Below are 24,729 nucleotides of genomic sequence, written 5' to 3' on the forward strand. Positions count from 1 at the left end.
GGTGGCAAGTCTGCCCGACAAGTGGGCTGATCTGTGGGACAATATTATCGCGAAGTAACTTCAACCGCTGTCATGTACAGAGTAAGCAAAGCTGATTCCAGTATGCGCATGTCAACTGTAGTAGAATAGTGACGAAGAATTCACCCCGTACATTCAAAAATGACCTATCCCCAACTCCAACCTTTAACCTACCAAGCGCTATTTAGTTTGGAGACTTCATAATCTATGTGTGTGCACCAGCATACATCACACCACTTTTTTTCAAAGTAAATCACACATTGCCAAGGACGCCACAAAGTGGAACGACCATGGGTTTTCTCCACATCTATGGTATTTTGCAAAGCCATGTGACTCCAGTTCTGGTTTTCTACCGGTCTGTCTGTGACTATTACTATGCTAGGCTACGTGGCCTGCATGGAGATCGCGATCCAGGAACAGTTGGCTTCGCGATGCAAAGAAGGTATTGGGAACATGTGTACCTATATTGGACCACTTATTGGGTCCCAAACATGGTTAGCCGCTGGAAGCGAAGTCGTAGTGTGAAAAGGGCTATATGTACTAAAGAAAGTGTATCAGTCAAACGCACATCTTCTACAGTTTTTGAGCCCACTTTCCAAGGCACACCTCAGAAAACTCAAATCAATTTGGCTAGTAACTCAATTATGTAACTTCTAGTGTGCCAGCTCACTCATAACATCCAACTTAAGTTGTAATAGATAATGGACACTTATAGTTTAAATCTATTCAATATCTTTAAATTGTATTCTGTATAATGATACCGTGGTTATATCACCCGATCAGCTGCCCGGGGAAGCTGGAGAACCGGTTTCTTTGGGTTTAGAATTACCAGTGTTGGTTCAGCTCTGCAGTCATTGTTTGCCAGACCCCTAATCGACGTGGTCAGCATCCATAACAGTATTTACAGTCGGCGAATATAGTCTTTACACATTCTCAGGAAAGCCAACATAAAATTACTTCCGAAGAGGCTAATGCCTTATCATTATTTTTAGAGTAAACCTACTTGCTGCGCAACTGTTGGCTATTTCCCATTAATCGGGAGGCAAAAAATAATTCAAGTACCAGCCACTAGTTGTCCGTGAGTACAACCAAGAAATCGACACACGGGCAAAAAAAAAGGCAAAAAGAAAGACGCCCCCACTGGGGGCATTGTACGGTGGTTATGCGACATTGACAAGATTCGAACTTGCGAGGCCGAAGCCATTAGATGACATGAATGAGTAATTCAAGTCTAACCCATTAACCACTCTGGCACAATGTCAGATGATTCGATGGAAGTCTGAGAAATTTAATCGTTTATAGATGCAATGATGATCTAGGAGTAATCGAGCAAGCGTGGGACTTGATAGCGGGGCACACTCAACCCCACTTCGCAGCGCGCCTAACAGAAGCTTTCGACCCACAAATGTTGTATTGATTGATTAGAGACTAGACTTTCCACTCAACGACCAGGTCTTGTCACCAGTAACTTTTCCTTCCTGCTTCAGCTTGTTCAAGATCTGCAGGATGCCCCTCTCAGCCGGCTCCCAGAGGCTTTCTGGATAGTTCTTGTATATCACCTTGACAATGTCCATCGACGACAACCCCAACCCACTCTCATCCGCAGCCAGCACATCCAAGACCTGCTGCTCACGCTGCTTACGATGGCTAATGTACTCCTTGATCTTTGCTGGACCATCGTCGATAACAGGGCCGTGACCGGGGTATGCACGACCGCCAAACTGCTTTGACATGGCATCGAGACTGTTCATGTATGTGGCTAGATCCTCGAATACCGCTGTGCCCTGTCCCAGCACATTGTCGGCCGTGAACATGGCATTTTCTTCCTCCAACACAAAGGCCATATGGTCGGTGGTGTGTCCAGGACAGAAGAACGCACGCAATGTCGCGCCCTCGGTCTCAAACTTCTGCCCATCGGCTATGGGGAGCCAGTCGCTGTGTGGATCTTTTTTGTAGACCTTGGTGTTAGGAGCGTGCTCGAGGAGATCAGGGACTCCTTGGATATGGTCAAGATGCCAGTGTGTCAAGAGTACCTTTTCGATTGCAATGTTCTCCTTTGAGAGCAGCGACTTGACGGAGGCTATCCACTGGGGTCTGCCTTCGCCCGTGTCGATGAGGAGTCGGGATGCACCTCGACCGACGACATAAGTATTCGTACCTATACTAGTCAATATGAATCTCGTATTGAAATGCGATGCGCGAACCTTGCAAAGTGAACTTGGAGTTTGTCAGTGTGTGTTGTTGCCTTGCGATGCGACACTGCTTACCTTGCCCGGGTTACCACCAAGCACTCTAATAACCCGATCGCTCAACTTCTCGATCTCAGGCAGAGGTACTAGTGCGTCGACCATCTTTGAATATAGTCTAGGTGAACTGAAATGTGTGAGTCGCTGGCGTAACATGATCACTCCATACCTCAGGTGTCGGGTCAAGCACACTTACCGAGGCTCGCTTATCGGGGGTGGGGTGAGTTCAGGTGTTTGCGACTATCCAGATCCACATGCAATTATTTGCCGCTGCAGTTTTGACAACAAGGGATTAGTATGGTACCGATGATTGAAGACGACGACGATATTCCGTGAGTATTCTTGTCGCAGATGATGATGTATATACTAATCAAACAAGACAGCTTTCGGGCGACGCCCTAGCAGCGCTTCAACAATTTTACGGCGAGCGGGATGAACGCGCAAAGCAGTTTGAAGATCTGAAGGCCAAGGCTGAAGATGACTTTGACGGGAAGCTATCTATGGATGTGTTCACAGAAGATTGGAACGCAAGTCAGTTCTGGTACAGCGACGAGACTGCCACAGTCCTTGCGAAGCAACTTCTGGATGGCGCTACCGATGAGACGAGAATTGCAGTTGTGTCAGCGCCCAGCGCTTTCATACAGTTGAAGAACCTGATCGTGAGTTTCGTTTGATAAACAAACTAAAAAAACTGAGCTGTGTTGACGATTGCACAGAACTCAGGTGAAGTCCAATGTCGGCCACAGATCAAGCTTCTCGAATTCGACGAACGCTTCGCGGTCTTTAAAGAGTTTGTCCGATACGACTTTGAGAAAGCGATTCAGCTACCTCCTGAACTCAAAGGCTCTTTTGGTGCTATCGTTTGCGACCCGCCATTCCTCAGTCAAGACTGCCAAACTAAAGGTAAACCTTTACATTTCTTAAAAAAAAAGTCAATGCACAACCCTGTTAACATGATATAGCTGCTCTCACTGTACGATGGCTGGCCAAGTCATGGACACAAGACTCGCTTCGTCTCATTGTCTGCACTGGAGAGCGCATGGAGAGTTTGGTCACTGAGAAGCTTTACGGAAAAGTGGGATTGAAGACCACGGACTATGAAATTGTACACGCAAAAGGTTTGAGCAACGAGTTCAGGTGCTATTCCAACTTTGAGTGCGAAACATGGAAATGGAAGTCATCATGACATGCATTGTTGCCATAGTTCCAAACCTTAGCTAGAATATCAGACGACTATACCGACACACACAATGTACTATTACCAAAGTAATAAGCTTTTGTCAAAACCTGGCGATGAATTGCGCAAGCAAGACGAACTCGGCTGACCAAAGAGCTACCCCACCACATGCCCCTCGGTCAACAGTCAACCCCACTTCGCCCTGGAGCTCAGCCCTGCGTCGTCATCCAGAACTCCCCAGACCAACCCACGCACTAACCAACCAACATCGTAATTCAAGAGTACCACAATGTCTTCTGCTGCATGCATCTTTTGCAAGATCATCAAGGGTAGTTCTCACTTCTCACTAGTGTATTATGATGGACTAACAAGCTCCTATAGGCGAGATCCCTTCGATGAAGATCTTCGAGAGCGACAAGACACTTGCATTCCTCGACATTGGCCCATTGAGCAGGGGACACAGTGTACGTCTCTTTCTGAAATTTATTTCCTATTCTCCTAAGAATTATTAAACATAACTAACGCATATCCTCGTCTTAGCTCATCATCCCCAAGCACCACGGCGCAAAGCTCCATGACATACCCGACGACCAGCTATCTGAAGTCCTCGCCGTCACCAAGCGCATTGCGATTGCACAAGATCTCAAGGACTACAACATTCTACAGAACAATGGCCGCATTGCGCATCAGGAGGTAGACCATGTGCATTTCCATTTGATTCCCAAGCCGAATGTGGAGGAGGGATTGACTGTTGGGTGGCCGACGAAGCCAGCGGATAAGACTGAGTTGGCCAAGTTGCTAGATGAGATCAAGAGCAAGATGTAGAGAAGACTCATTGTAATGACGAGAATAATTCAATAGAAATGGAAAGCGTGACCAACTGAACAAGTATCTTTTGGAAAATATGTCTAAGTTTACTCGCCCTTGAAGACGGGTTTCCGCTTCTCCCTAAAGGCAAGAAGAGCCTCGTCGCGATCCTTAGTCCTGACCACACGGTCATACGCAGCATTCTCGGCCTTCTCGCCCAACGCACAGCCCTCGACCGCTGCCAGCGCAGCCCTGATGGCAATTGGTCCGCCCTCGCAAATGTTCATTGCCAAGTTGATTGCCTCCTCAAGAACCTTCTTCCTTGCAGCTCCTTCCTCCTTCGCAACCTCTGGCGTAACCTCTACTAACCGGTCGCATAACCCCAGGAAGTAAGCTTCAGGTGCTGCAACTCGTCTTCCAGTCAAGATCATGTCGCGGGCGCGCGAGAGCCCAATGACTGCAGGGAGTCGGTAAGTTCCTCCTGCACCCGGTAAGATTGCAAGACGGGTTTCCGGGAGAGCGACTGTAGTCGTAGAACCAAAGACGCGCATATGTGTCGTAAGTGCCAACTCAAGGCCACCACCAAACGCCGGTGCTGCAAGAGCGGAAATGGTGGGAATAGGCAATTGCGAAATCGATGTAAACGTTCCTCGTAGCGACGCGAGGAAGTTTGCTGTTCTGTAGCCACTCGTTAGCAACTACTCGCACACTTCAAGGCAAGATGGAACATACTCTTCCTGAGTAAACGTAGCTCGTTCTTTCAAATCTGCGCCTGCGCAGAAACTCGAGTCGACATCGCTGGCCAGGATCAACGCCCGCGTTGGCCCATTGTCTCCCTCGTCGTGGATGCTATTGACCTGGTGGCTCAGTTCCGCGAGCAATTGCCTGGAAATCGCATTGCGCGCTGCGGGTCGATTCAAGGAGAGAACTCGTATGCTTCCGCAATGGGGCGCGGGGATGTTTTTGACATTGATGGCTGGGGTTTGTGCAGTTGCGAACGTGCGGGTTTGGATGGCACGGTATATGATGCGGGGCGCGGGGCGAAGGAATGGCATTGTGAGCGGTAGATAAAAAGGTATGTGGGCTAGTTTTGGATGTTGTAATGGGTCACATTAAAGCTATAGCGACCTAGTCCAAAGTTACGGTTACGGCATCAGCTGGGTTGCGGTTTGGTGACTTCATTGCCATGGACCGCGGTTAGCCGAGGCGGTTTCTTGCTGTGGGTAACGGCAGGGATGGTTGCTTCTTCACTATAGCAACACACTTTAGGCAACCAATTAGCAAATTCTCATAAAATGCTGTCCTTCAGCTCAGTGGGTTTTCATTCTAGCCAATTATTTAACTCCATTTCTAAGCTACAGGGAGTGCACAAAAAGGTCACCTTTGCTACTACTAGTCCTGTGAGCTACTAGAAGCCACTCTAATGGACATAGTACTGCCGAAGAGAGCTCAATTCAGACAATGGCGTACTATTGACGCGCTGCCTTCGGAGCTAATGAAACAAGTAGTTTCGTATCTCGCTCCAACATGCGTTGAAGAGACAAAGCCAGGATGTAAACTAGACCTCCAAAATGCCAACCTGGCGCATTCATGCCTAAGAGAATGGGCGACAGAATACCTGTTCAGGGATATGATGTTGACACACGTCTTGCCAGGAGCATCGTGTAGTCTAGAGCTCTTTGCAATCACTAAGCAAAATGCCCACCTACTCAAACATGTAACGCATATTGTTGTCCAGGTACAAGCAACCTGCCTGGATCAAAGAAAAGTATACTGACTAACATAGGTTCCGCCAGCTATCCGGAGAGAAGATTTCGAAACTGCTATGTGCTATGCTCCTGAAAGAGCCACTCGACAACGTCTATATCCACAGTGTGATGATTCACCTACTACCGAGTTGACAGACGAGCAAAAGAAGTACTACCTAAGATACCATGAAGCAATGGTAGAACCATTCATCCAAAGCTGGCGCTGGCACCCACTCGTACATTGCGCTGAAAGCAGTTTCAGCCGAATATTCAGTTACTTCAAAAACCTCATATCCATCTCCGTCGCCTGCTGCGAGCGAGAAGACCACCCCCAGCCAACCTGCACCCACACCTTCATCCAGCAAACCGGCAAATCCGTCACTGAGCAAGAAACCCCCCGCTTCGTAGAAGACCGAACCATAAATCTCGCCTGGGCCAGTGCCATCATCGCTAGAAAAGCTCCAGCCCACGTCCAAGACCTTCACCTCTCCCTCGCAAACATAGACAACTACTACGCAGCCGGCACCGTCAACTCAGTCCTCAGACGCGGCTACATGTACCCCGAAGACGAATTCCCCAACCTAGCCACCCTCACGCGCCTCACCCTCAGCGTCCGCGGTACCCCCGGTACCCACGGCCACCCCTACCCCACGGACGCCTCCGCCACCTTCCACGCAGTCTGGTTCTGGAAACACATGGTAAATCACATGGTACAGCTCCAGTATCTCGAGTTGGTCGACGACTTTGACACATCGTCCACCATAAACTTCTCAGATCTAGACTATACAAACCACACCGCGTCGATTCTTCCCTTGATCCTCCCGCATCTCGAGCTCAACGAGCTCCAAGTGCTAAAGCTGTGCGGGTTTGCGCTGCAGAAACATGATTTGGCAAATGCACTTATGGGGCCATGGCCGAGTCTGGAGCGAGTGGTGCTGAGTGGGATTCGGCTTATGGATGGGTCGGAGGAAGAGTATGCGGACGCGGAGCATATGGAGGGGTTTACGTGGTTGGAGGTTTGTCACGGGTTTGTGGAGAAGCGGCCAGGTGTGGTGCTGGAGCTTGAGAGGCCGTATTCGACATGTTTTGCACTTGATGCGGTGGCTGTGGAGGAGGGGTTTGTTGCAGAGTTGAGGGACACAGATGGTGTGGTTGTTACCCTTTGAAATAGGAGGTTGTAAACGCAAATTGATTTGAATGGGAATGGCTAAGTCCGTTCTCCTTTGCTGGCATCATGATGTTTTAATTTTTACACTACTCATCTCGTACTACCCAAGTGAATAGACCAAAACTCTCTGTACATCATCTTCCTTTTTTCTTCAAATAATACGTGAAATGTAAATTTTGATGTCCCTTGTGTGCAATGGCGATATGCGGACTTGGAAACAATGCTTACAAGAAGAAAAGCACCTTCCAAACCTAAGTAAATTTCCGGTTGCAAAAGAGGAAGTAAAAAGGTGATAGGTGCAAAACTTTATGTATCTGATATTATAACAATATTTATTCGCGTACCACCTCATTCTTTCATTCTTGCTTACACATACACACTATTGGGTATATCAGACAACACATCCTAAACTCAGGTACATAATCTGCATAAAACTACTGCCTCGTATATACACCCACTTCTTCCTTCCCTTCCCTCATCCAACGCATTTCACACTCCTATTACTCCGTACCAACAACCTCCCTTTCCCTGCAAACAACACATCCCCTACCTACCGCCTTCTTGATAACATGTGCATGCGCCACCTTCGCACCCACACTGCGTGTCCATCTGCCGCCACTTTCTTGGGCATCATTTGCAAGCTGCTGCTGTAGTCCCGCTGCAACGCTTTCGCTTGCGTTTGTCTTTGGTAGAAGACATGCGAGGTGGAAGACGTGACCGCATGCGAAGCCGACAAGTGTGTCGCGAGAGGGTGGCAATGGAGTAGTTCCGTCGCTGATGGCGGATTCTTCTTCGGCTGTGGGGAGAGTGAAGGGACGATGGCAGCCAACACAGTGTCCGGGCGGAGCGTCGCCTTCTGGTGGGCCGGGTGGAGTAGGATCAATGTTCAGTGCATTAGCTGTGTTCACGGCCTTCGTTGATTTGTCTGCTTTGGCCGTGAGCTTTGCGGCAGTCACGGGATCCATGCCTTTGGTCTCGATATCGATTTGCCCCTTAGCGTGGTGGTGCCTTGCCTGTTTCCCGGAGAGACCACCGTCACAGGGTACAACTTCGAATTTGACACCGCGTTTCTGGCCAGAGCGTAATGTATCCATGCCGGCTGCTACTTCGCCACGTAGTACTCGTGCAACGCCTTCGGAGATGGAGTATTGGATTTCGTATTCGCGGACCATACGACCAATACCATCTCGTAGACCTTCGATCTCAAGACCTTCAGGGATGCGGCGTACAAGCTTGATAGGATCGATTGCTGTGCCGACTTCTTCGAGAAGACCGCGGATGAAATGCGGCTTATCCATAGAGTATTCCAGTAGATCGTTCCAAAGGTCGGGGTCGTCCTGTTCCTTGGCGAAGGAAATGGCGAAGCTAACATCAGAGAGCTTCTCAATGATGAGGTACAGAGCACGCTTCGTTTGACCCGTCTTCGAGAGGATATGTCTAGTTGGGGTCAGCAGCCGATTGTGGTAGCAAAAATGACGAATACTCACACAAGTTCTGGAATATACTCTCTCCTCTCGCATTCCGCAGTAGCCTTGCTCAGATCGTAACTCTGGGATTTGCGCAAGTACTCCATCAGCAGCGGTCGATCATACTCTGCAAATAGCTCGACCATAAGGTCCGCAAACTCCTCAGCAACAAGCTTGCCATCGGCTATCAAACGATCTTCAGCTACTCGTTCTTTGGCTGTCTTGGCAGTGCGCTCATGCATCTCCGGCTTCCAAAGCTTTCGCAGATAGAAATGTAAAAAGGGTCTGAATGACGGTCCCTTGGCTTGGAGTTGACTCTCAACATCACTTGCTGGAATGGTACCTCGGCAACCTTCCTCGACAAGGACATTGATAGCTTCCGCCGATGCCTCTTCCAACTCCTCCAGCTTTGTTGACGCTGACTTCATCAGCTCTTTGGAGACACCCATCATAATGAATCCAGGGATATCGTCAAGAACAGCTTCTACGAGATGGAAGTCGCGAATCAGAGTCATGGCCGCTTCTGAATTCTGCAGGCGGATATAGCAGCGCAGTGCCTCCCTTTGCCGACCACTTGCCAGGAACAACTTTGCCAAACCATCTTGCAATATTCGCCAGTCTCTTCCTTGAACGTCTCCTTCGATGGACTCCTCGGTAACATCGCCAGCAGAGAGTTTGCTCTTGATAGCCTCGATAACACTATTAATGTCAAAGAGATCAGGATCCCAATCTTCGAGCAGATGCTTGAAGCGTATGCGGTCGTGAATGATGTAGTGTCCAAGAATTACTTCATATACCATGGAAGGTAGGGGCGGCTGTATCGGTTTCTTAGGAACATATGGTGAGATCTCGTTGAAATGGTTCGTCTGGGCAAATTTCCACACCCAGTGTTCCCATCGCGCAGAAGTCCCGAGCACACGTCCTGCCACCTTACCTGCTTGTTTCCAGTCGCCCGCACTGACGAGCTGTTGTACCCATAAGTCTCCAATCCTACGCTTCTCTTTCTCTACCGCCGAGTTCTGATTGGCCCTGGTGGCAGACAATGTTGTTTGAGAATCGTCATCGGCGAAGAACTCGTGTAAACTTCCTTGTTTGTTTACCGGCGTACCAGTATCAGAGGCGTCTGATGGTATCTGTATGACTGACGAGATAATCTCAGGGTGATCCTCTAACAGCTCCCATGCATCTTTGTAGTTTTCATGTTCTAACTCCCATTGGAAATGATCCGAAAGCTCTCGCTTGATAGCCAATACACAGTCATATGGACTTTGTATGAAAACCTTTAGACCTGGGTTGGCAGCATTTGGATGTACCGGTTGTTGGCGCTTGGTAGGTGTTGAACCAGAAATGTTTCCAGCACTGGCCGAAGACATGGATGGCGCTCTTGACGGTGGCTTGTCGGAGCCGATTTGAAGGTTCATGACACTGGCTCCAGAACTAAATATACGTGCTGCGCTCGCGCCAACATCCCATATCCCTCCGCCGATAGCTTCCAATGCACTTCTTTGCGCAGGAGTCATCGTCTTCGGATGTGGGACGTATAGGGTGCCCAAGTGGTAATCAGCAGCTGAAAGGCTTTCATATCTACTGACGGTCAAAGAGTCGACTTCAACCTCGTCGGAGGTCGCAGCATCTATAAGTTTGAGTTCTGGAGAGAGACCATTTGTGCGACGCTGTCTTCCTCCACGGGGAGTAGTATCCGGCCCCGAAACGGGATTGTCATCATCGTCGCGTGTCCGGTATGCAAGAACAAGAAGTAAAGAAGGGGTATAAAGCGAAATGCCAGAAACAATACAGTCGTCGAAATGAATACTAAAAGGGCGTTAGGAATGTATGAATGTCAATGTGTAAGGGTAGCATACCAGCGGATGACATCGGCGGTTCCAACCGATCTCTCACCCACATTGCGGCCAACACCAGCCCCTCCGGGGCGCACGTGAACGATCCAGGCGGTATCTCCCCATCCTATGATGAGCTTCTCCATGTTCTTCTTGTTCCCTTCCTTGGCAGGCTGAGAAGATCGGTTGTGCGGCAGTGTAGCGTCGGCCTTATCCACAAGGTGGTGTCCATTCATACTCATGATAGCATCGTCATCAGACTCGAGCGACTGATCGTCAATCCATTCTATTCGCGGTTTCCATACGCTGGCCATATCTTGCCATACGCGGCGGTTTGGTTTTTCGATGATGCCGATTCTCTTCCAGGCATCGTCTGAATCTGCGCTGTCCAGGTGCAGGTCCGTTCGCATGAGGCGCACGCCATGTTCGTTTGCCCAGGCTACAAACTTACCAGACAGAGACCACTTAATGGCAGTGATGGTGCCTTCGCCCGAATGCAAAATAGTGTCCCTACCTCCATGCCCACCGAGTCCTATTGCGCCGAGCCACCCATGTGCAGCCTGCGATGCCGCGCTGGTGTTGGCGTTGGATCGCACGCCTATGGGTCCACCAACGGTGTGAATCAACTCACCAGCCAGTCCACCAGACAAGTACGAACGGTCGTTTTTGTAGTCAGGCGAGAGGGCTACGGCTTGCACTGGGCGGCCGAAATTGCGCAGCGTAACATCCTTTGGATCAACAAGCGAAGACACACAGACATGTCCGTCTATGGATGAGGAAGCAATGTATATCTGGTTCGAAGGTGTAGGCGGGACTTGGGCTTGGCGCGGTGCGCGAGGAGAAGAAGTATTGCCGGCTGGCGAGTCGGTTCGTCGAGAGGAAGCATTTGCCTGGTCGGCAGACCTCAAGTCCGAAGCGGAGGGCACAAAGGGCTGGGAAGCAAGCAGCGGTGATACAGAGAGAGCGGTGACCGAGGCGGCAGGGTGGGCATTGTAGGTGCGCAGGATGTTGAAGGCAGGTAAGTTCAACGCGTGCTATTTGGGTCAGCATGGCGGCGCAACAAGGGCCGGACCAGGACAGAGACTTACGATGTTTCCATTGTGGGTGCCTATAATCTACATGGACATACAGTGTTAGCACATGGCCCGCAAGATGCAATGCAATCCAGACATGCTCTACACATGTACCAGAGGGAAAGCTGGGAGCTATGACCGTACCATCTTGTCTCCAGCGACCATGAAGGTGGCCGTCGCGTCACCATTGCGGTATATGGGACCCAAGTCTCTGGTGAGGCGACTGTACTTGAGCTTGGGTTCCTCGTCAACATCGTCGTCGGCAGTGTCATCGTCGTCTTCTTCGTCGTCCGAGTCCGGCTCGATAGTCTGCTGGGCCTTTTGCAGGCGGGCGTCGTCGCGCGCCTTGGGCAGCGGAGCGTCGTCGATATTTTCCGCCGCCATGCTGGCGACATGAGCTGCGACAGGCGGACAAGAGGCGTAGAAGACGCTCCGAGCGCGCCGAGTGTGGAGAGATGCGAGGTTGACAATGGCCCTGTCGATCTAAGCCTATGATGCTGGCCAAGCCGATTCCCGCGGACTTGCAAGGGTCTATGCTTCTCCTCCGCACTGCTCCACCCACCTTTCTGCTGGGCACATTAATGTCAATGTGGGATGCTTCTTTGAGTTTGGGCGCTGACCTGCTGCAAGCCATGTCCGACACACTCCTGCGCTGGCCATGACGAGCATCCGATCCTGCCACTTCCAGAGCCTGACACGATGTCTTGCTCCCACTGCCCGTCTGCCACGTAAATCCTGGCCCACGCTGCAATTCTTGCCCATCTCCGCAAAAAGGCAGTTCTCTTCGACAATACCATGTAGCAGAAGGACAGACGCTGCGCAAAAGAGCGAGGATGCAGCAAGCAAAGAGGAATTGCCCAAAGAATACCAGGATAAACCAGACCGCAAGGCCAGTCGAAAAAATGCCGGAAAAACATCGTCGCTGCGCAGTGTGGCAGTTGAAGCACAACGGTCACGCGCTTTTATAAAATCCAGAGGAAGGACGCGCTTCATTGATCCAGATGCCCAGACCAAGACCGTGACTGCCTACTGTGCTGCAGAAACATACGACATCTCTGCCGCCGCCCGCCTCGTCAAGGCCCAAGGCTACGACCTCGATCCCTTCCAGACGGGCCTGTATCCCCAGGTCATCCACGTGCAGACTTCTGATCGCCCTTCTGAGGTTAAGGACTTCCAGCAAGGCGACATCTTCATCTTCCCGTCTGGCACAGTCGTAACATGGAACGTCCGCGAACGAGAGGCCCTGCGCCTCGTCAACCAGGTGCTCCCCGCAGCAGCGGAAGGATCGCATCTTGACATGCTCGAAACAGAAGACCTCGATTACCTCGAAGACCCCAGCAAAGAAACCAGCGAAGTCGTCGGCGACACCATTGTCTTGGGCACAAAGGCTGAACCCCCCTCTGACAACGGCTCGCCATCAGGAGCAGATGAGTTCGACCAACAACGCCACGAAGTCGACACTGTCCTCGCCAAAATCGCCTTCTCCTCCGGCCTCGCCCGCAGTACTAAGCTCGCCGTCCTCGAAACCCTCTTGTCAGCATACCAACACTCGACCCGCGACATCCCCACGATGCTCGCCTCATCAAAGACCTTCTCCCCTCGCCGCAGCGCCCCTTTCACTCGCTCCTTCATCCTGCGTAAAACAGGCGAGCTACTCTCTCTGCGCGCCCAGCTAAATCTCTACTCTGAACTAACCGACTCCATGCCCGACATCTTCTGGGACTCGCGGCACGAACTGGGTCTAGGCGAGTACTACGACCAAGTCGGCCGCGCCCTCGACGTAGGCGTCCGTATCAAGGTGCTCAATGAAAAAATCGGGTTCGCCCAGGAAATCGCAAGTGTCCTGCGCGAGCAATTGAGCGAGAAACACGGCCTGCGACTTGAATGGGCCATTATTGCTCTCATTGCTGTAGAAGTTGCGCTAGAGTTTTATCGACATTGGAAGGAAGGCACAGAGAGAGATGATCCTGATAGCACAGAATCGTTGCTGAGAAAGCACCTCGAGGACTTGGCCAAAGATAAAAAAACAGAGTCTACACCGCAGGGGGAACAAGCACAGTAGTGATCTTGCCAAAAAAGATAAACAGACGGACAAATAAACAAAGCATATGATACCCCACTCAAATCAACACTGATTATCCATTCCATTTTGGCTTTTTGACAAATTTCCATTGCACACAAAGTGAAACAGCCATCCCTGGCTTCTACTGACTGCAGAGCAATGCATACGCTCAAATATTTACAAAGCAAAGCTTGCCCCACTATTGGTCGTCAATGACGTGCAGATACTTCTTCTCCTCGCGCTTCTCCTTCTCACTCATTGGCGGCAGATCGTAGTAACTCGAGCTTCGGTAACCCCTGAGGTACTCGAAGGTCATGCTCTTGAGCTCCACCGGCTCAATTTCCAGGTCCTTGAACGTCTTGGCGCTCTTGTCAATCTCCTGGTCGATAAACTCGCGCTCAACCTCGTCCGCAGAGTGGATGGGCCACCAGAGCAGCTTGTTTGCGTAATGCGCAATGGGCTTGAGAATCTGCTTGGGCACGTTGACGTGGCGGCGCGGCTTCATCGCCTCCTTCTCTACAAGCTCGTTGATCTCGGCCATCGAGTACTCGGTAGGGCCGTATAGTTCGTACGTCTCAGCAGCGGTTGTGTCGTCGTGAAGCATACGCTCAAGGGCCATACCAACATCGATGACGTGAACTGGGCGGAGACGCTCCTCCAAGTTGTTCGACGTGATGATATTGGTGGGGGAAGCAAGACGGTGAAGAAGACGATCCTCGAAACCAAACATGGGTGCGGGTCGGACAATGGTCGTCTCCGGGTAGATGGACCGGGCTACCTGCTCACCCCTGGCCTTGGTGCGGTAGAATTCCGATGGTGAGTTGAGGCGAGCGCTGTGCGAAGAGACATGAACAAATCGGTCAATGTCGTACTTGGCGACGGCATCCGCGATGCGTTCTGTTCCGTGAACGTGCACATCCTCGAGGTCGAAGTTCTTGGTGGGGTAGTCACGGCCAATAAGGTTGTAGACAATGTCAGAGTGTCGCACGCTCTCCTCAATCGACTGAGTGTTTCGAAGGTCCATTTCCAGGAAGATGACCCTGCCCAGATCTCCAGCAACCTTCAAATGGCGTTTTGCCATCTCCTCTCGGAATGGCACTATCACCGTGCATCCTGAACGAGCTGTTCCCTCTAGTTAGCGCGAAATGGCTTCTCGTTTTCCGCCTGCAGGCATCATGGCATACCCAGTCTGTTCACAATGTATCGTCCAAGGAAGCCAGTGGCTCCAAAGACAGTCGCGGTGTATCCTGAATGTATGTGAGCGGGTCGTCTAGAATGCGTCTTTAGGACCGCAGCGCACCTCCGAGCGAGGACCGTCCACCTGAAACAGTCAGAATGGGCTTGCCAGTCCTACAAATATATCAGCATTTCGTATGCGCGTAGAACAGAGGGGTATATCGCACCTAGTGATCCTGACATCCGAGTTGAGTTGTTGCCGGCAAACTGAGGTGGAGAAGCTGGCTACGCGCTTGGAGGGCAATTGAGCCGACAGTGCCACTGGCGACCGAGCGCAGCGGAGTGGCAGCATGGTTGCGGCGTTCAATGGCTGCTGAGATGTCGAATAGAACGGCTTGCGAGGTAGCTGGGATGAAGGGACGTCGGTGGTGATGGGGCTTGGCGCTATGCGCTAATCATAGCTTCCGCCGCAACGCCATCAGAGCATCGGCATCCCGCACTCGAACATACACGCCGCTCTTGTGCTCCACCTCAACACCAACACCACCACTACCTTTTGATCGGTCAGCCACACCCTCTCTCTACCATATCACTGTAGACTGCCCACAATCATGGCCATGGATACAGATGCCATCCCGAACCTTCTAGGCGACGCGCGGGACGAGGCACCGGAGGAGCTACAGGAGTACTTCATCGCCTTCGAGGACTTTTGGGAGCGAAAGCTATGGCACGAACTGACAGATAAGCTTATCGAGTTCTTCGACCATACCGGGAGCGCAAAGCAGCGGATACCCTTCTTTGAGAACTTCATCAAGACATTCGCCAACAAGATCAACCAGCTCAAGCTCGTCACCTTGGGTTTGAATGCTGCATCACAGTACCAGGGTAAGTAGAAACAGTTTAGGACCAATGAATTGCCAGCGCTGACTTGAGCAGATGACAAGGAGCGCCTCGCATTCGTCAATGAACTCGCAAAGAGCGTCAACAAGCCAGCCTCACAAGACGCCTACGTATATGCCACAGTCGCTGCTGCCAGCATACAGCTACGGTTACGGGACGAGGACGGTGCGAAGAAGAAGCTCGATGAGTGTGAGCAGATAATCGACCAGTTCGACTCAGTGGAGACTGTTGTTCATGCCTCGTTTTACCGTGCAAGCGCCGAGTACTACAAGTCAAAGCATGAGTTCGCCGCATACTACAAGAACGCATTGCTTTTCCTCGCCTGTGTCGACCTTAACGACCTCGAACTCCGCGAGCGCCAGTCCCGCGCATACGATCTCAGCATTGCCGCGCTTGTCTCCGACTCCATCTACAACTTCGGAGAGTTGCTGCTGCACCCCATCCTCGACTCACTGGTCAACACCCCACACGCATGGTTGCGCGATCTTTTGTTTGCCTTCAACCGGGGTGACCTAATGGCATACGACGTCCTCTCAAACAACATTACAAAGGTTCCGCTTCTCAAGGAACACCAGACCTTCCTCTACCAGAAGATCTCCCTCTCTGCCCTTACAGAGACTGTCTTCCGCCGCCCACCACACGACCGCGCCATGACCTTCTCCGAGATCTCTCAAGAGACCAAGGTACAGCCCAACGAGATTGAGCATTTGATCATGAAGGCACTGAGCTTGGGCTTGTTGAAGGGTCAGATTGACCAGGTGGCGGAGATTGCGCGTATCAATTGGGTACAACCAAAGGTGCTGGACATGAAGCAGATTGAGGGTATGAGGACACGACTTAAGGAGTGGGATGCCAGCGTCAACCAGCTAGGCAACTGGATCGAGGGTGTAGGCAAAGACGTCTGGGCTGCTTGAGTGGTGAATGACCCTGGCCTATTACATCCAGAACCTTATTGGAAAAACAAGAGGACAGTCTCTAGTCCGCTGAGGTATAACACCTCATCGCTGCAAACGAGACTTACTATGTAATCATAGATAATCGGCGTCGTAGTCTGACACGATTGACGAATGAAAGGACTCATTATGACACGAATGCTGTATCTTTTGTTGACTCCACGGTCTTTGTGATAATTTAGACCTTGTCGGTCATAACGTACTATACAAATACCCCTTCTACCTTTTGAATCTCCCAGCATACACCATTCTAATAATCCCACATACCCGTCGCAACAACAACCGCGCCCACCAACCACGCGGGGAACCAAACCAACCAAAACACAACCTGAGTCCACATGCCCCAAACATGCCACCCAATCGCACTCTGCACCAGGACCTCCATCAAATCCGCACCGAGGAGCCTCGTTCCCGTCTGCACAATCAAACAAGGATTCAACAGCGCAAGAAGCAGCAACTGCGCACCCGTAGCCCCATTATGCGCGCTCTTGCGCACAAAACTAAGCGGCACACACGCCACACCGACGATAACGCTAAGCGAGAAATTCAGCGTGGCCAGCGCAGCAAGGAACATACCCAGCAACAGCAGCGAAAAGCATTGCAGGAGACACAGAGCCTGGGGGTTGAGGATGTCGGGAGCGGACCAGGAGAAGAGGAAAGTGGCGGCTATGGGGAGGAGGGTGGTGATGTTGCAGGCTGTGATGAAGAGGCCGGGGAGGTGGTCTGCGTCCCAGTTGCTGAAGAGGTAGAGGGGGACGAGGCCAACTGCGTGGGCGAGGAGGACGAGGACGAGGGGGAGGAGGAGGCGGCGTTCTGTTACTTTTGTCGCAGCGGCGGGGACGACGGCGACGGAGTCGTCTTTTTCGATGAGTTTTGTGGCGGGTTCATCCTTGTTAGAGTCTTCTTTCTTAGAATCTTCCTCCTTGGTTTCTTCCTTTTCTTCCCTCTTGAGATCTTCCTTATCTGGTTTGTCCGTTTCAGATGCATCGTTTTCAGCCGAGCTCGACTTGGAACCAGCTGGTTTAGGTGTTGTGGCTTTGGGCTTTGTAGCTGCGGGGTTTTCAAGGGGCTCTGAAACCCGTCCACTCTTGACCCAGAGTGCCATTGCGGCGATGCTGAAGTTGATAGCAATCATCATGGCAGATGGCAGGTATGTGCCGATACTAACGAACCGCTTATCCTGCAACAAGAGGTAGAAGAAGAAACTCTGGTGGAAGTGCTCGAGAAGGTTGTTCAAGCTTCGGAACAGCGATTCAATGGTCTTTCCAAGCGACATCTCGTCATGCCAGCCATCTCCGACTGTCACAAGCGTAATTGCGTCGACATGGTACGGAATGAATGAGGAATGAGGTCCCGTTGCGTGGCCCAGACCCTGTGAGAGCATACCCCGTAGCATAGTCTGCAGACGCTCCTTGTAGGAATCGCCATGGTTCCACATGCGCTGGATAACACAGCCAATGCCTAGCTGACCGGACGCAATCTGAACCGCAGTGTTGATCAAGTCGAGATTAGGAAGCTGGCCATTGATTCCATCGTACACAACATGTAGCTTATCGTAGCGGTGGCCCCATGGACCAGCGGGATAGTCAACCGCAACAGCACCCTGCAATGCCCCACTCTTGATCTTCAAACTCTCTACGTATCGCTTGTCGTGCCCTTCGTGGTATGCATCGATCCAGGCCTGAGAACCAATTGTGCTGTCTCCAGTAACAAGGAAAATGATGTCCTTGCTCCACAGGCTCCAGCGCTTGAAGTAGCGTGCGAGAGTGAGAACTAATGCGACGCCCGAGTTGTTCATCTCGCCATCCATGTTTGTCCAGGCTCCGATCAGCACAATGGCTTCGGTGGCGTCAGCGCGGGGGCCTTGGAGTATGGCATAGACATTTTCGTTTGCGATAGTGCGGTTCGAGACGGTATAGTTGTAGTGCTGGGTCGCAACCTTGAGGTTTTGTTCGCGAAAGATGGCCTCGAGCTTCTGGGATCGCCTATGGTACAGTCAGCTTCTTTGGTCTGCGTGTTGGGGCGAATTGACCTACTCTGCCGCCGGGCTTTCTTTCAAGGCGTGGACCTCATGGCGATAGGCGCGGAAGACGTTGTGCTCACTGCCAGTAAAGTACGTATGTACCTGCCCCGGAAGCAGCGCATTCTCCGATATGTATGTCCTCCGAGAGTACTCGTTCAGTGGAAGTACGAGGAGCCATCCTATGCCGACAATGACTAGGAGAGCGGAAAGATAGGGCGGTATCTTTAGCAGGCGTTTGTCTTGCCGGAGCGCCAGTAACGATGCTGGACTTGTTAGCAATGGCCCCTCTTATTTGGTATGAATCGCTGCGCTTACAGAGCAATGCCATGATTGCGCCTTGAACTGCACCTCGTGTGAGAAAGCAGGAAAAAGAACAGGAGTTGTGTCCTCCTGTTGGCCCAGCATTCCAAGGCAATCCGTCTGGGAAGGTGGTCCAGTCGAGCGCGGCGGGAGGATCACACTAGTGCAACGCGGGCCTGGACCCTAGTCTCGTACTTATCTTGTGTCCGCTCGTCTTCCCGCGCAGTAGCAGCAGTAGCATTAGCAGCAGCAACAACGCGCTCCGATCATGCCTGCGCCTTCGCTGCCCCAGTTAAATCCCGCGCGCATACGCTCCTATATCCTGCGTCTGCCCTTTTGCACAAAGGTCGTCGTTGCCGCCATTGTCGGATTATGGATCGCTACCATTCCATTTCCCTGGATTCGGGACGTTGGGCGCTTGGAACCTGCCAAGATGGACTTTACACAGAGTATGTGCTTTTCTCGATTCCGGGCAGAAGATGTCTAGGGCTTGGTCGCTTGCACTTTGGTGGCGGTTTGCGGCGCTTCCGGAAGCCCGTCGATTGCGATGAAGAACTAGGAACTCGAAGGGTTGATGTGCGACTATTCATCCGAAGATACAAGAGTCGGAATACGGCGCGGCCCGTCTGAAGATTAGTTTGGATGTAATGCTAATAGAATATGTGTATAGTGCACCGGCTTAACCTGTTTCCCGTCTTACACTGGAACTTCATCCATATGATCTTCAATCTCTTCGCAGTCACGCCACTGATCGAGCGCTTCGAGTCGGAATATGGAACACTTGTTACATTGGCACTGTTCACTGGGCGTAAGAAGGCTAGTCATGGTACAATCAGGCATTGACGCTGACCATGTGGCAGCTTTTGGAACCATACCCGGAGGCGTATACACACTGTTAGAGAAGTTCGTTCTGAGGAGCAACACTGCCGTCATGGGTGCGAGGTATGTAGACCAGTTCATCCCGAGGCTAGGGTATGGTACTAACACAATACAGTGTATGGGTATTCCTCCTACTTTCCGCCGAAGTAATGAAGACACAAAAGACAAATCCCTACTTCAGGTACCTTCCCCTTCCAATCTCCCTTCTCTCACCCACTAACTCCATGACAGTGTCGGACCTTACAAGATCCCCACCTGGACAACCCCCCTCATCCTCATTGTCATAACCAGCATCCTCGTCCCCTACGTCAGCCTCGTCGGCCACCTCTGCGGCGCAGGTCTCGGCTACCTCTGGGCAACCGGTTACATCAAGTTTCTCGTCCCGCACGAGAAGATCCTCCGGTGGATCGAAACAAAGCTCAACCTATTAGGCCGACTCCCGCATTACGTCAGTGTAGACCAGAAGACATATGGTCGGTACGGTGTCCTCCCTACAACAGGTATCCCCTTGGGTCCCAGGAGTCCAGACGTCGCACAACGTCTCGGTCCGTAGTTCTACTGTGGTCCAAAGTATACATTCTGAGTCTGCAACTTGAACTAGATCAACTCATTGGCATTTTTCTTCTCTCTTTCTTTGTTGCATAAAGTATGGAGTTCTTTTACAACGCAGAGTGGCGTAAAAAAAAGGTCGTTTCCTTGCAAACACAGCCTGTTACTATGTGTGTGATCCGGCTTTTTCTTTTCCTTTGCATACAGTTATGTAGTCAATGTGCTATGATATAATTTGTAATACTTCCAAAAGTAATCCTGTTTTTTGTCTATCTACAGATTCTTGCCTCTGGACTTGAATCTGCAGGCGATGATACTAGCTCCAATCAACCCCTCTTCTTGCAAGCTCTTTTTCGCCCCACCTTCGCAACCGCCGTACAGTTATGTCAAGGCGATTCGTCGTGTTCTACTCTTTTTGTTTCAGATATATATTTTCTTTTTGAAATTATGCTCATCAATCCTCCCCAACTCAAGCATAGCTTGAATCGTCTCGTTGGTGTAGTTGGTTATCACGTGGGTCTCATATCCTTCACAATATGACTACTAGTCTCTAGTAGATATCCCAAGGCCGCCAGTTCGAGTCTGGCACGGGACAACAGTGATTGTTTTTTGTTTGTTGCCAGGTTTGCCCTGCACACCTCTTTCATCTAGTCAGCCTTGCCTTGCTGCTGCATATGCAAACAGGTTGACATCAGTATACTTTTTTTTTCTCGCATGTACAGAGAAATATGCAGTTGTGCAATGCAAATATTTTTTACTCTAAATTTCCAATATATAATATTTTTTTTGAATATTTTGGTTACAATAAACGATTTCACTATTTCAGTATTTTATTTTATTTTCTCTCTCTCTCTCTATCCTAGAAATGTACCTTCTCGGTGGTTGCAAACCATGGACCATGTTTGTCATCTTGGGAACCCCGCAGATGTCAACTACTCAAAGGGGAAACTTTGCACTGGGGGCTGTAGATTGCAGCACTATCAGAGGGGCAGAAGGGAATTGAGGGGCAGCAAGACATGGCGGGGTGAGTGGGTTTTGTTTGGGAGGGGGAGGGGGGGGGCATAGAGGGGTAATAATGTAAAACAGGGCAGGGCAGGGCGGAACCAGGGGTGGAGGGGCATGCAGGAACTCTGCGTAGTCGGTATTTTTAGACTTTTGGGCATGTTTGTATTTGTGTTGAAGTACTTATTCTTTGGTAAGGCGGTATATAATTTTTTGGATTTTGGAAGAGTTGGTTGGAGGGATGTTTGGGGGAGGGGGAGGGTGTTTGGGGGGAAAAGTGGTACGAGGGGCTGTGGCTTGTGCACTTTTGTTGTACAGCGAAAATAGCTGGGAAAGAGGGAAGTGAGCTTTACATTAGGTCAAGAGGATTCAGTGATGTATTTGTGTTGCTCAGATTATGAAGGGAGAATGGGAGAGATAAGGTTGTGAGCAATGGGTTTGACTCGTGGCTCGGCTTTCACCAATGTTAAAGCATAAGTGCCACGAAATAAGGTTATTTTTAGATTTATTGATGCGATCTCGTAGATGTGTAGGAGTATTCTGTGAGGATGGAAAATAAAGTCTTAGACAATAACCTTGAGCGCGTAGTTGCGCAGTGTAGGTGCCCAGTTGACACTTGATGAACTGCGCATCTTCAGCACACCTCTGCGCGAGAGGGACGTACGCAGTCTTTCTTGGTCAAAGGTTTTCGGGAAAGACGTAGTAGGTGTACATCTGATAGCTCTGACAGTCTCAATAGTCGATTTGACGCTTGCTTTACTCTTGATGCACTACTTAACCGAACAGTGAAACGTTCATGTGGAAGTGGGGATTACAGTTGGGATCAAGACTGAACAATATGACTTGCATGTTCTATGCAAATATAGATAATATTAAGGAGTAAATCATTCTTTGCCACTATGAATCGAATAGAAGATTTCAGGCCGAAGATCTGAAGTGATACCCCCTCTTACTACTACATAGACAATCATCTCGTCCTTCGCCTGCAGGTAGCAAAATCGCACTCGCCTCAATGACTGAAGTAGACAATATGTCACACATTGAAGACGTAAACTACATCCGGTCAAACGAGGTCTGTGAAGTCTGATCATCTTGGCCAATTCCTCTTCGCTGGTCTGATCATGTCGAGATTGCTGTCTTTGAAGTATCCAGCATAGCCAGTACATCGAGCTACGACCAGGGTTTCCGTCGCAATTCGTGTTGACAGTCTAAGACAGCTTAAATATGACTTACGCCCCCGAAAAAGCATATTTATGCTGCTTGTACATAGGCAGATTCCAGGGACCAGGCAGTTGATCGGATGCGTGGATTTGATTTCGAATCTTCCGATGAAAAGGCTGCTGCGCATCCTGTATTCGTATCCGGACTGAGGTCAGACAAGTACAACAGCGCTTTTCTCCATGTTGGAAATACAGCACCATAGGTGCAGCCGACGGCAAAGAAGCCAGAAGATCCGAAGTAGGTCTCCAACATACCTTCCTCTTCAAGCCCACTTCAAACACCTTGTAGCCTCATGCGCATCCTTACACTCCAACCCACACACCCTCGCACCGCACTTTCGACACTTAATCTGCCCCCAATACCCACAATTATCGCAAAACTGCCTCTGGGGCGGCGCCCCAGCAGGAAGCGCAGCAACATGGCTCGCCGCATAAGAAAGCGGCGGCGCAGCGAGCAGAGCCTCCATCTCTTCAGGATTAAGCGGGGCCGGCATCGCGCGATCGATAGACAGCAGCGCGTCGTCGGCATCTGCATTTGTATCATCGAGGCGCGACGGGGTCTGCGCTATAGCTGGGGTTGCGGGTACTGGCTCGATGGGTGTGGCGGGTATGGAGGCGTATATGCTTTGTTTCCGTGAGGGCTGGGCCGTTGCTCGGGATGCGGTGGCCACGAGGCCTAGCTGCGCTTCTTCGTCGTCGAGCCAGTGCTTGATCTGACGCTGATACTGTATGATTCTGCGGGCATTCTGCGTCTTGGGTATGGCGGGCTTGCCGGGGATGGCAATTGCTTGTTTGGGATCGTTGTCGCGTTCTAGCTCTGCGATGCGTCGGGCTATGGCGGTTTGCTGGCGTGCTGAGAGTTCATTTTCGCCGCGTTGACCGCCGGGGGTTGCTGCTGCTGCGCGCTTCTTGTTCTTTGGGTTGATGGCGACTTTGGAGGGGTCATACCCGGTGTCTACGACGTATGTCCATCCGGGTGCGACGGTCGTGGCGGAGTTTGGGAGCACTTCGACGTGCGGCATCGTGGACGGTGGGGGTGGGCAAGGTGACGTTGCGGCGAGTTGGGGCTTGGGAGGTGGGAATTCATCACATGTCAATGCGTCGAAGCCCACATCGTATCCGTACCTGCATATACAACCATGTGGGGTACATACACCATCTGGAGGTACATACACCATCTGGACTAAACTTGATTCTGCTCGCATTAATCCAGCTTATATGCTACCACTCTATAGTATCTAGAACCATTCTTCAAACAGTAGACCATGCCACCCGAAAGAACCCCACCCATAATCATCCCTCCCACAACTCCACCAAGCGACCCTTCACAATCCTCCGCCATCATCTTCATCCATGGCCTGGGCGATGATGCTTCAGGCGTACAAAGCATAGCGCACCAATTCCAGTCTGCACAAAAACTACCGCACATGACCTGGGTCCTTCCCAATGCCCTTGAGAACCATGATCTTGCAACCACAGCGTGGTACGTGCCCACGCGCCTATCTCCGTATCCGCCGTCACGCCCGGAACTCGAGGATGATGAAGACGAGGAAGGGATCATGGCTTCATTAGATTATATTGCTACTTTGGTTGATGACCTTGTCGTGCAAGGCGTGCCGGAAAAGAGGATTGTCGTGGGTGGTTTCTCCCAGGGCCATGCTATCGCTTTGTTGACTGGGCTTGTATCAAAGTATTCAGGGAGGCTTGGGGGACTGTTCGGGTTATCTGGATATCTTCCGTTATCTGATCGTATACCGATGCTAAGAGAAAAGGCTGGATTACCAAAGGACATGGACGATGAAGTAGAGGTCTTCCTAGCGAGGGGAACAAGTGATAGACTAGTTCCTAAATGGCATCATCGATTATGCTATGAAAGACTCTTCGAACTCGGGGTCAAAGAGGAAAAGACGACGATCAAAGAGTATGAAAACATGGGTCATGTCATGAGCGGCGCGGAGCTAAGAGACTTGTGCGCATGGCTAGAAAAGACATTACAATGACGCGCGGGAACAAGTCTCTCCATCGTTCCTTCCACAAACGCAGCCAGTAAGCAGATAAACAAGTACACTTTGTGATGGTACGACTCAATAGTACATAAAAACAAAGAAAATCAAGAATGCCAGT

At 50.8% G+C, this 24,729-nt stretch overlaps 13 protein-coding genes across 13 annotated transcripts; 7 read left to right on the forward strand and 6 right to left on the reverse strand.

The window, feature by feature from the left end:
* Window positions 1-1,439: 1,439 nt before the first annotated feature.
* On the reverse strand, window positions 1,440-2,369 carry COCMIDRAFT_35989 (uncharacterized protein; the record flags this gene model as incomplete). Its single annotated transcript, XM_007688913.1, has 2 exons — window positions 1,440-2,176; window positions 2,279-2,369. The coding sequence occupies 2 exons, from the start codon at window positions 2,367-2,369 to the stop codon at window positions 1,440-1,442; spliced, it is 828 nt and encodes a 275-aa protein (XP_007687103.1).
* A 192-nt stretch (window positions 2,370-2,561) lies between these two features.
* COCMIDRAFT_4537 (uncharacterized protein) lies at window positions 2,562-3,450 on the forward strand (the record flags this gene model as incomplete). The annotated part of the gene is made up of 4 exons (XM_007688890.1): window positions 2,562-2,596; window positions 2,644-2,923; window positions 2,981-3,167; window positions 3,227-3,450. 4 exons carry the CDS (start codon window positions 2,562-2,564, stop codon window positions 3,448-3,450), a joined length of 726 nt encoding a protein of 241 aa, XP_007687080.1.
* A 280-nt stretch (window positions 3,451-3,730) lies between these two features.
* On the forward strand, window positions 3,731-4,266 carry COCMIDRAFT_93082 (uncharacterized protein; the record flags this gene model as incomplete). The annotated part of the gene is made up of 3 exons (XM_007688936.1): window positions 3,731-3,773; window positions 3,823-3,905; window positions 3,982-4,266. The coding sequence occupies 3 exons, from the start codon at window positions 3,731-3,733 to the stop codon at window positions 4,264-4,266; spliced, it is 411 nt and encodes a 136-aa protein (XP_007687126.1).
* Window positions 4,267-4,355: 89 nt separating this feature from the next.
* On the reverse strand, window positions 4,356-5,303 carry COCMIDRAFT_92959 (uncharacterized protein; the record flags this gene model as incomplete). The annotated part of the gene is made up of 2 exons (XM_007688937.1): window positions 4,356-4,926; window positions 4,981-5,303. The coding sequence occupies 2 exons, from the start codon at window positions 5,301-5,303 to the stop codon at window positions 4,356-4,358; spliced, it is 894 nt and encodes a 297-aa protein (XP_007687127.1).
* Window positions 5,304-5,434: 131 nt separating this feature from the next.
* On the forward strand, window positions 5,435-7,162 carry COCMIDRAFT_35993 (uncharacterized protein; the record flags this gene model as incomplete). Its single annotated transcript, XM_007688914.1, has 3 exons — window positions 5,435-5,444; window positions 5,682-5,986; window positions 6,035-7,162. The coding sequence occupies 3 exons, from the start codon at window positions 5,435-5,437 to the stop codon at window positions 7,160-7,162; spliced, it is 1,443 nt and encodes a 480-aa protein (XP_007687104.1).
* Window positions 7,163-7,520: 358 nt separating this feature from the next.
* COCMIDRAFT_25586 (uncharacterized protein) lies at window positions 7,521-11,925 on the reverse strand (the record flags this gene model as incomplete). Its single annotated transcript, XM_007688900.1, has 6 exons — window positions 7,521-7,543; window positions 7,715-8,601; window positions 8,652-10,442; window positions 10,493-11,502; window positions 11,557-11,583; window positions 11,686-11,925. 6 exons carry the CDS (start codon window positions 11,923-11,925, stop codon window positions 7,521-7,523), a joined length of 3,978 nt encoding a protein of 1,325 aa, XP_007687090.1.
* Window positions 11,926-12,199: 274 nt separating this feature from the next.
* Window positions 12,200-13,603, forward strand: COCMIDRAFT_92961 (uncharacterized protein; the record flags this gene model as incomplete). Its single annotated transcript, XM_007688938.1, has 1 exon — window positions 12,200-13,603. The coding sequence occupies one exon, from the start codon at window positions 12,200-12,202 to the stop codon at window positions 13,601-13,603; it is 1,404 nt and encodes a 467-aa protein (XP_007687128.1).
* Window positions 13,604-13,802: 199 nt separating this feature from the next.
* Window positions 13,803-15,131, reverse strand: COCMIDRAFT_25588 (uncharacterized protein; the record flags this gene model as incomplete). Its single annotated transcript, XM_007688901.1, has 4 exons — window positions 13,803-14,725; window positions 14,788-14,850; window positions 14,904-14,953; window positions 15,007-15,131. 4 exons carry the CDS (start codon window positions 15,129-15,131, stop codon window positions 13,803-13,805), a joined length of 1,161 nt encoding a protein of 386 aa, XP_007687091.1.
* Window positions 15,132-15,390: 259 nt separating this feature from the next.
* On the forward strand, window positions 15,391-16,593 carry COCMIDRAFT_35997 (uncharacterized protein; the record flags this gene model as incomplete). The annotated part of the gene is made up of 2 exons (XM_007688915.1): window positions 15,391-15,664; window positions 15,716-16,593. The coding sequence occupies 2 exons, from the start codon at window positions 15,391-15,393 to the stop codon at window positions 16,591-16,593; spliced, it is 1,152 nt and encodes a 383-aa protein (XP_007687105.1).
* Window positions 16,594-16,882: 289 nt separating this feature from the next.
* COCMIDRAFT_35998 (uncharacterized protein) lies at window positions 16,883-18,983 on the reverse strand (the record flags this gene model as incomplete). Its single annotated transcript, XM_007688916.1, has 3 exons — window positions 16,883-18,617; window positions 18,669-18,918; window positions 18,971-18,983. The coding sequence occupies 3 exons, from the start codon at window positions 18,981-18,983 to the stop codon at window positions 16,883-16,885; spliced, it is 1,998 nt and encodes a 665-aa protein (XP_007687106.1).
* A 240-nt stretch (window positions 18,984-19,223) lies between these two features.
* COCMIDRAFT_93066 (uncharacterized protein) lies at window positions 19,224-20,387 on the forward strand (the record flags this gene model as incomplete). The annotated part of the gene is made up of 5 exons (XM_007688939.1): window positions 19,224-19,404; window positions 19,626-19,763; window positions 19,816-19,897; window positions 19,950-20,015; window positions 20,066-20,387. The coding sequence occupies 5 exons, from the start codon at window positions 19,224-19,226 to the stop codon at window positions 20,385-20,387; spliced, it is 789 nt and encodes a 262-aa protein (XP_007687129.1).
* Window positions 20,388-22,868: 2,481 nt separating this feature from the next.
* Window positions 22,869-23,627, reverse strand: COCMIDRAFT_93014 (uncharacterized protein; the record flags this gene model as incomplete). Its single annotated transcript, XM_007688940.1, has 1 exon — window positions 22,869-23,627. One exon carries the CDS (start codon window positions 23,625-23,627, stop codon window positions 22,869-22,871), a length of 759 nt encoding a protein of 252 aa, XP_007687130.1.
* Window positions 23,628-23,870: 243 nt separating this feature from the next.
* On the forward strand, window positions 23,871-24,605 carry COCMIDRAFT_25593 (uncharacterized protein; the record flags this gene model as incomplete). Its single annotated transcript, XM_007688902.1, has 1 exon — window positions 23,871-24,605. The coding sequence occupies one exon, from the start codon at window positions 23,871-23,873 to the stop codon at window positions 24,603-24,605; it is 735 nt and encodes a 244-aa protein (XP_007687092.1).
* Window positions 24,606-24,729: the final 124 nt, after the last annotated feature.

This window comes from Bipolaris oryzae, assembly GCF_000523455.1.
Source record: "Bipolaris oryzae ATCC 44560 unplaced genomic scaffold scaffold_49, whole genome shotgun sequence".
In the NCBI taxonomy this organism is placed as follows: Eukaryota; Fungi; Ascomycota; class Dothideomycetes; order Pleosporales; family Pleosporaceae; genus Bipolaris; species Bipolaris oryzae.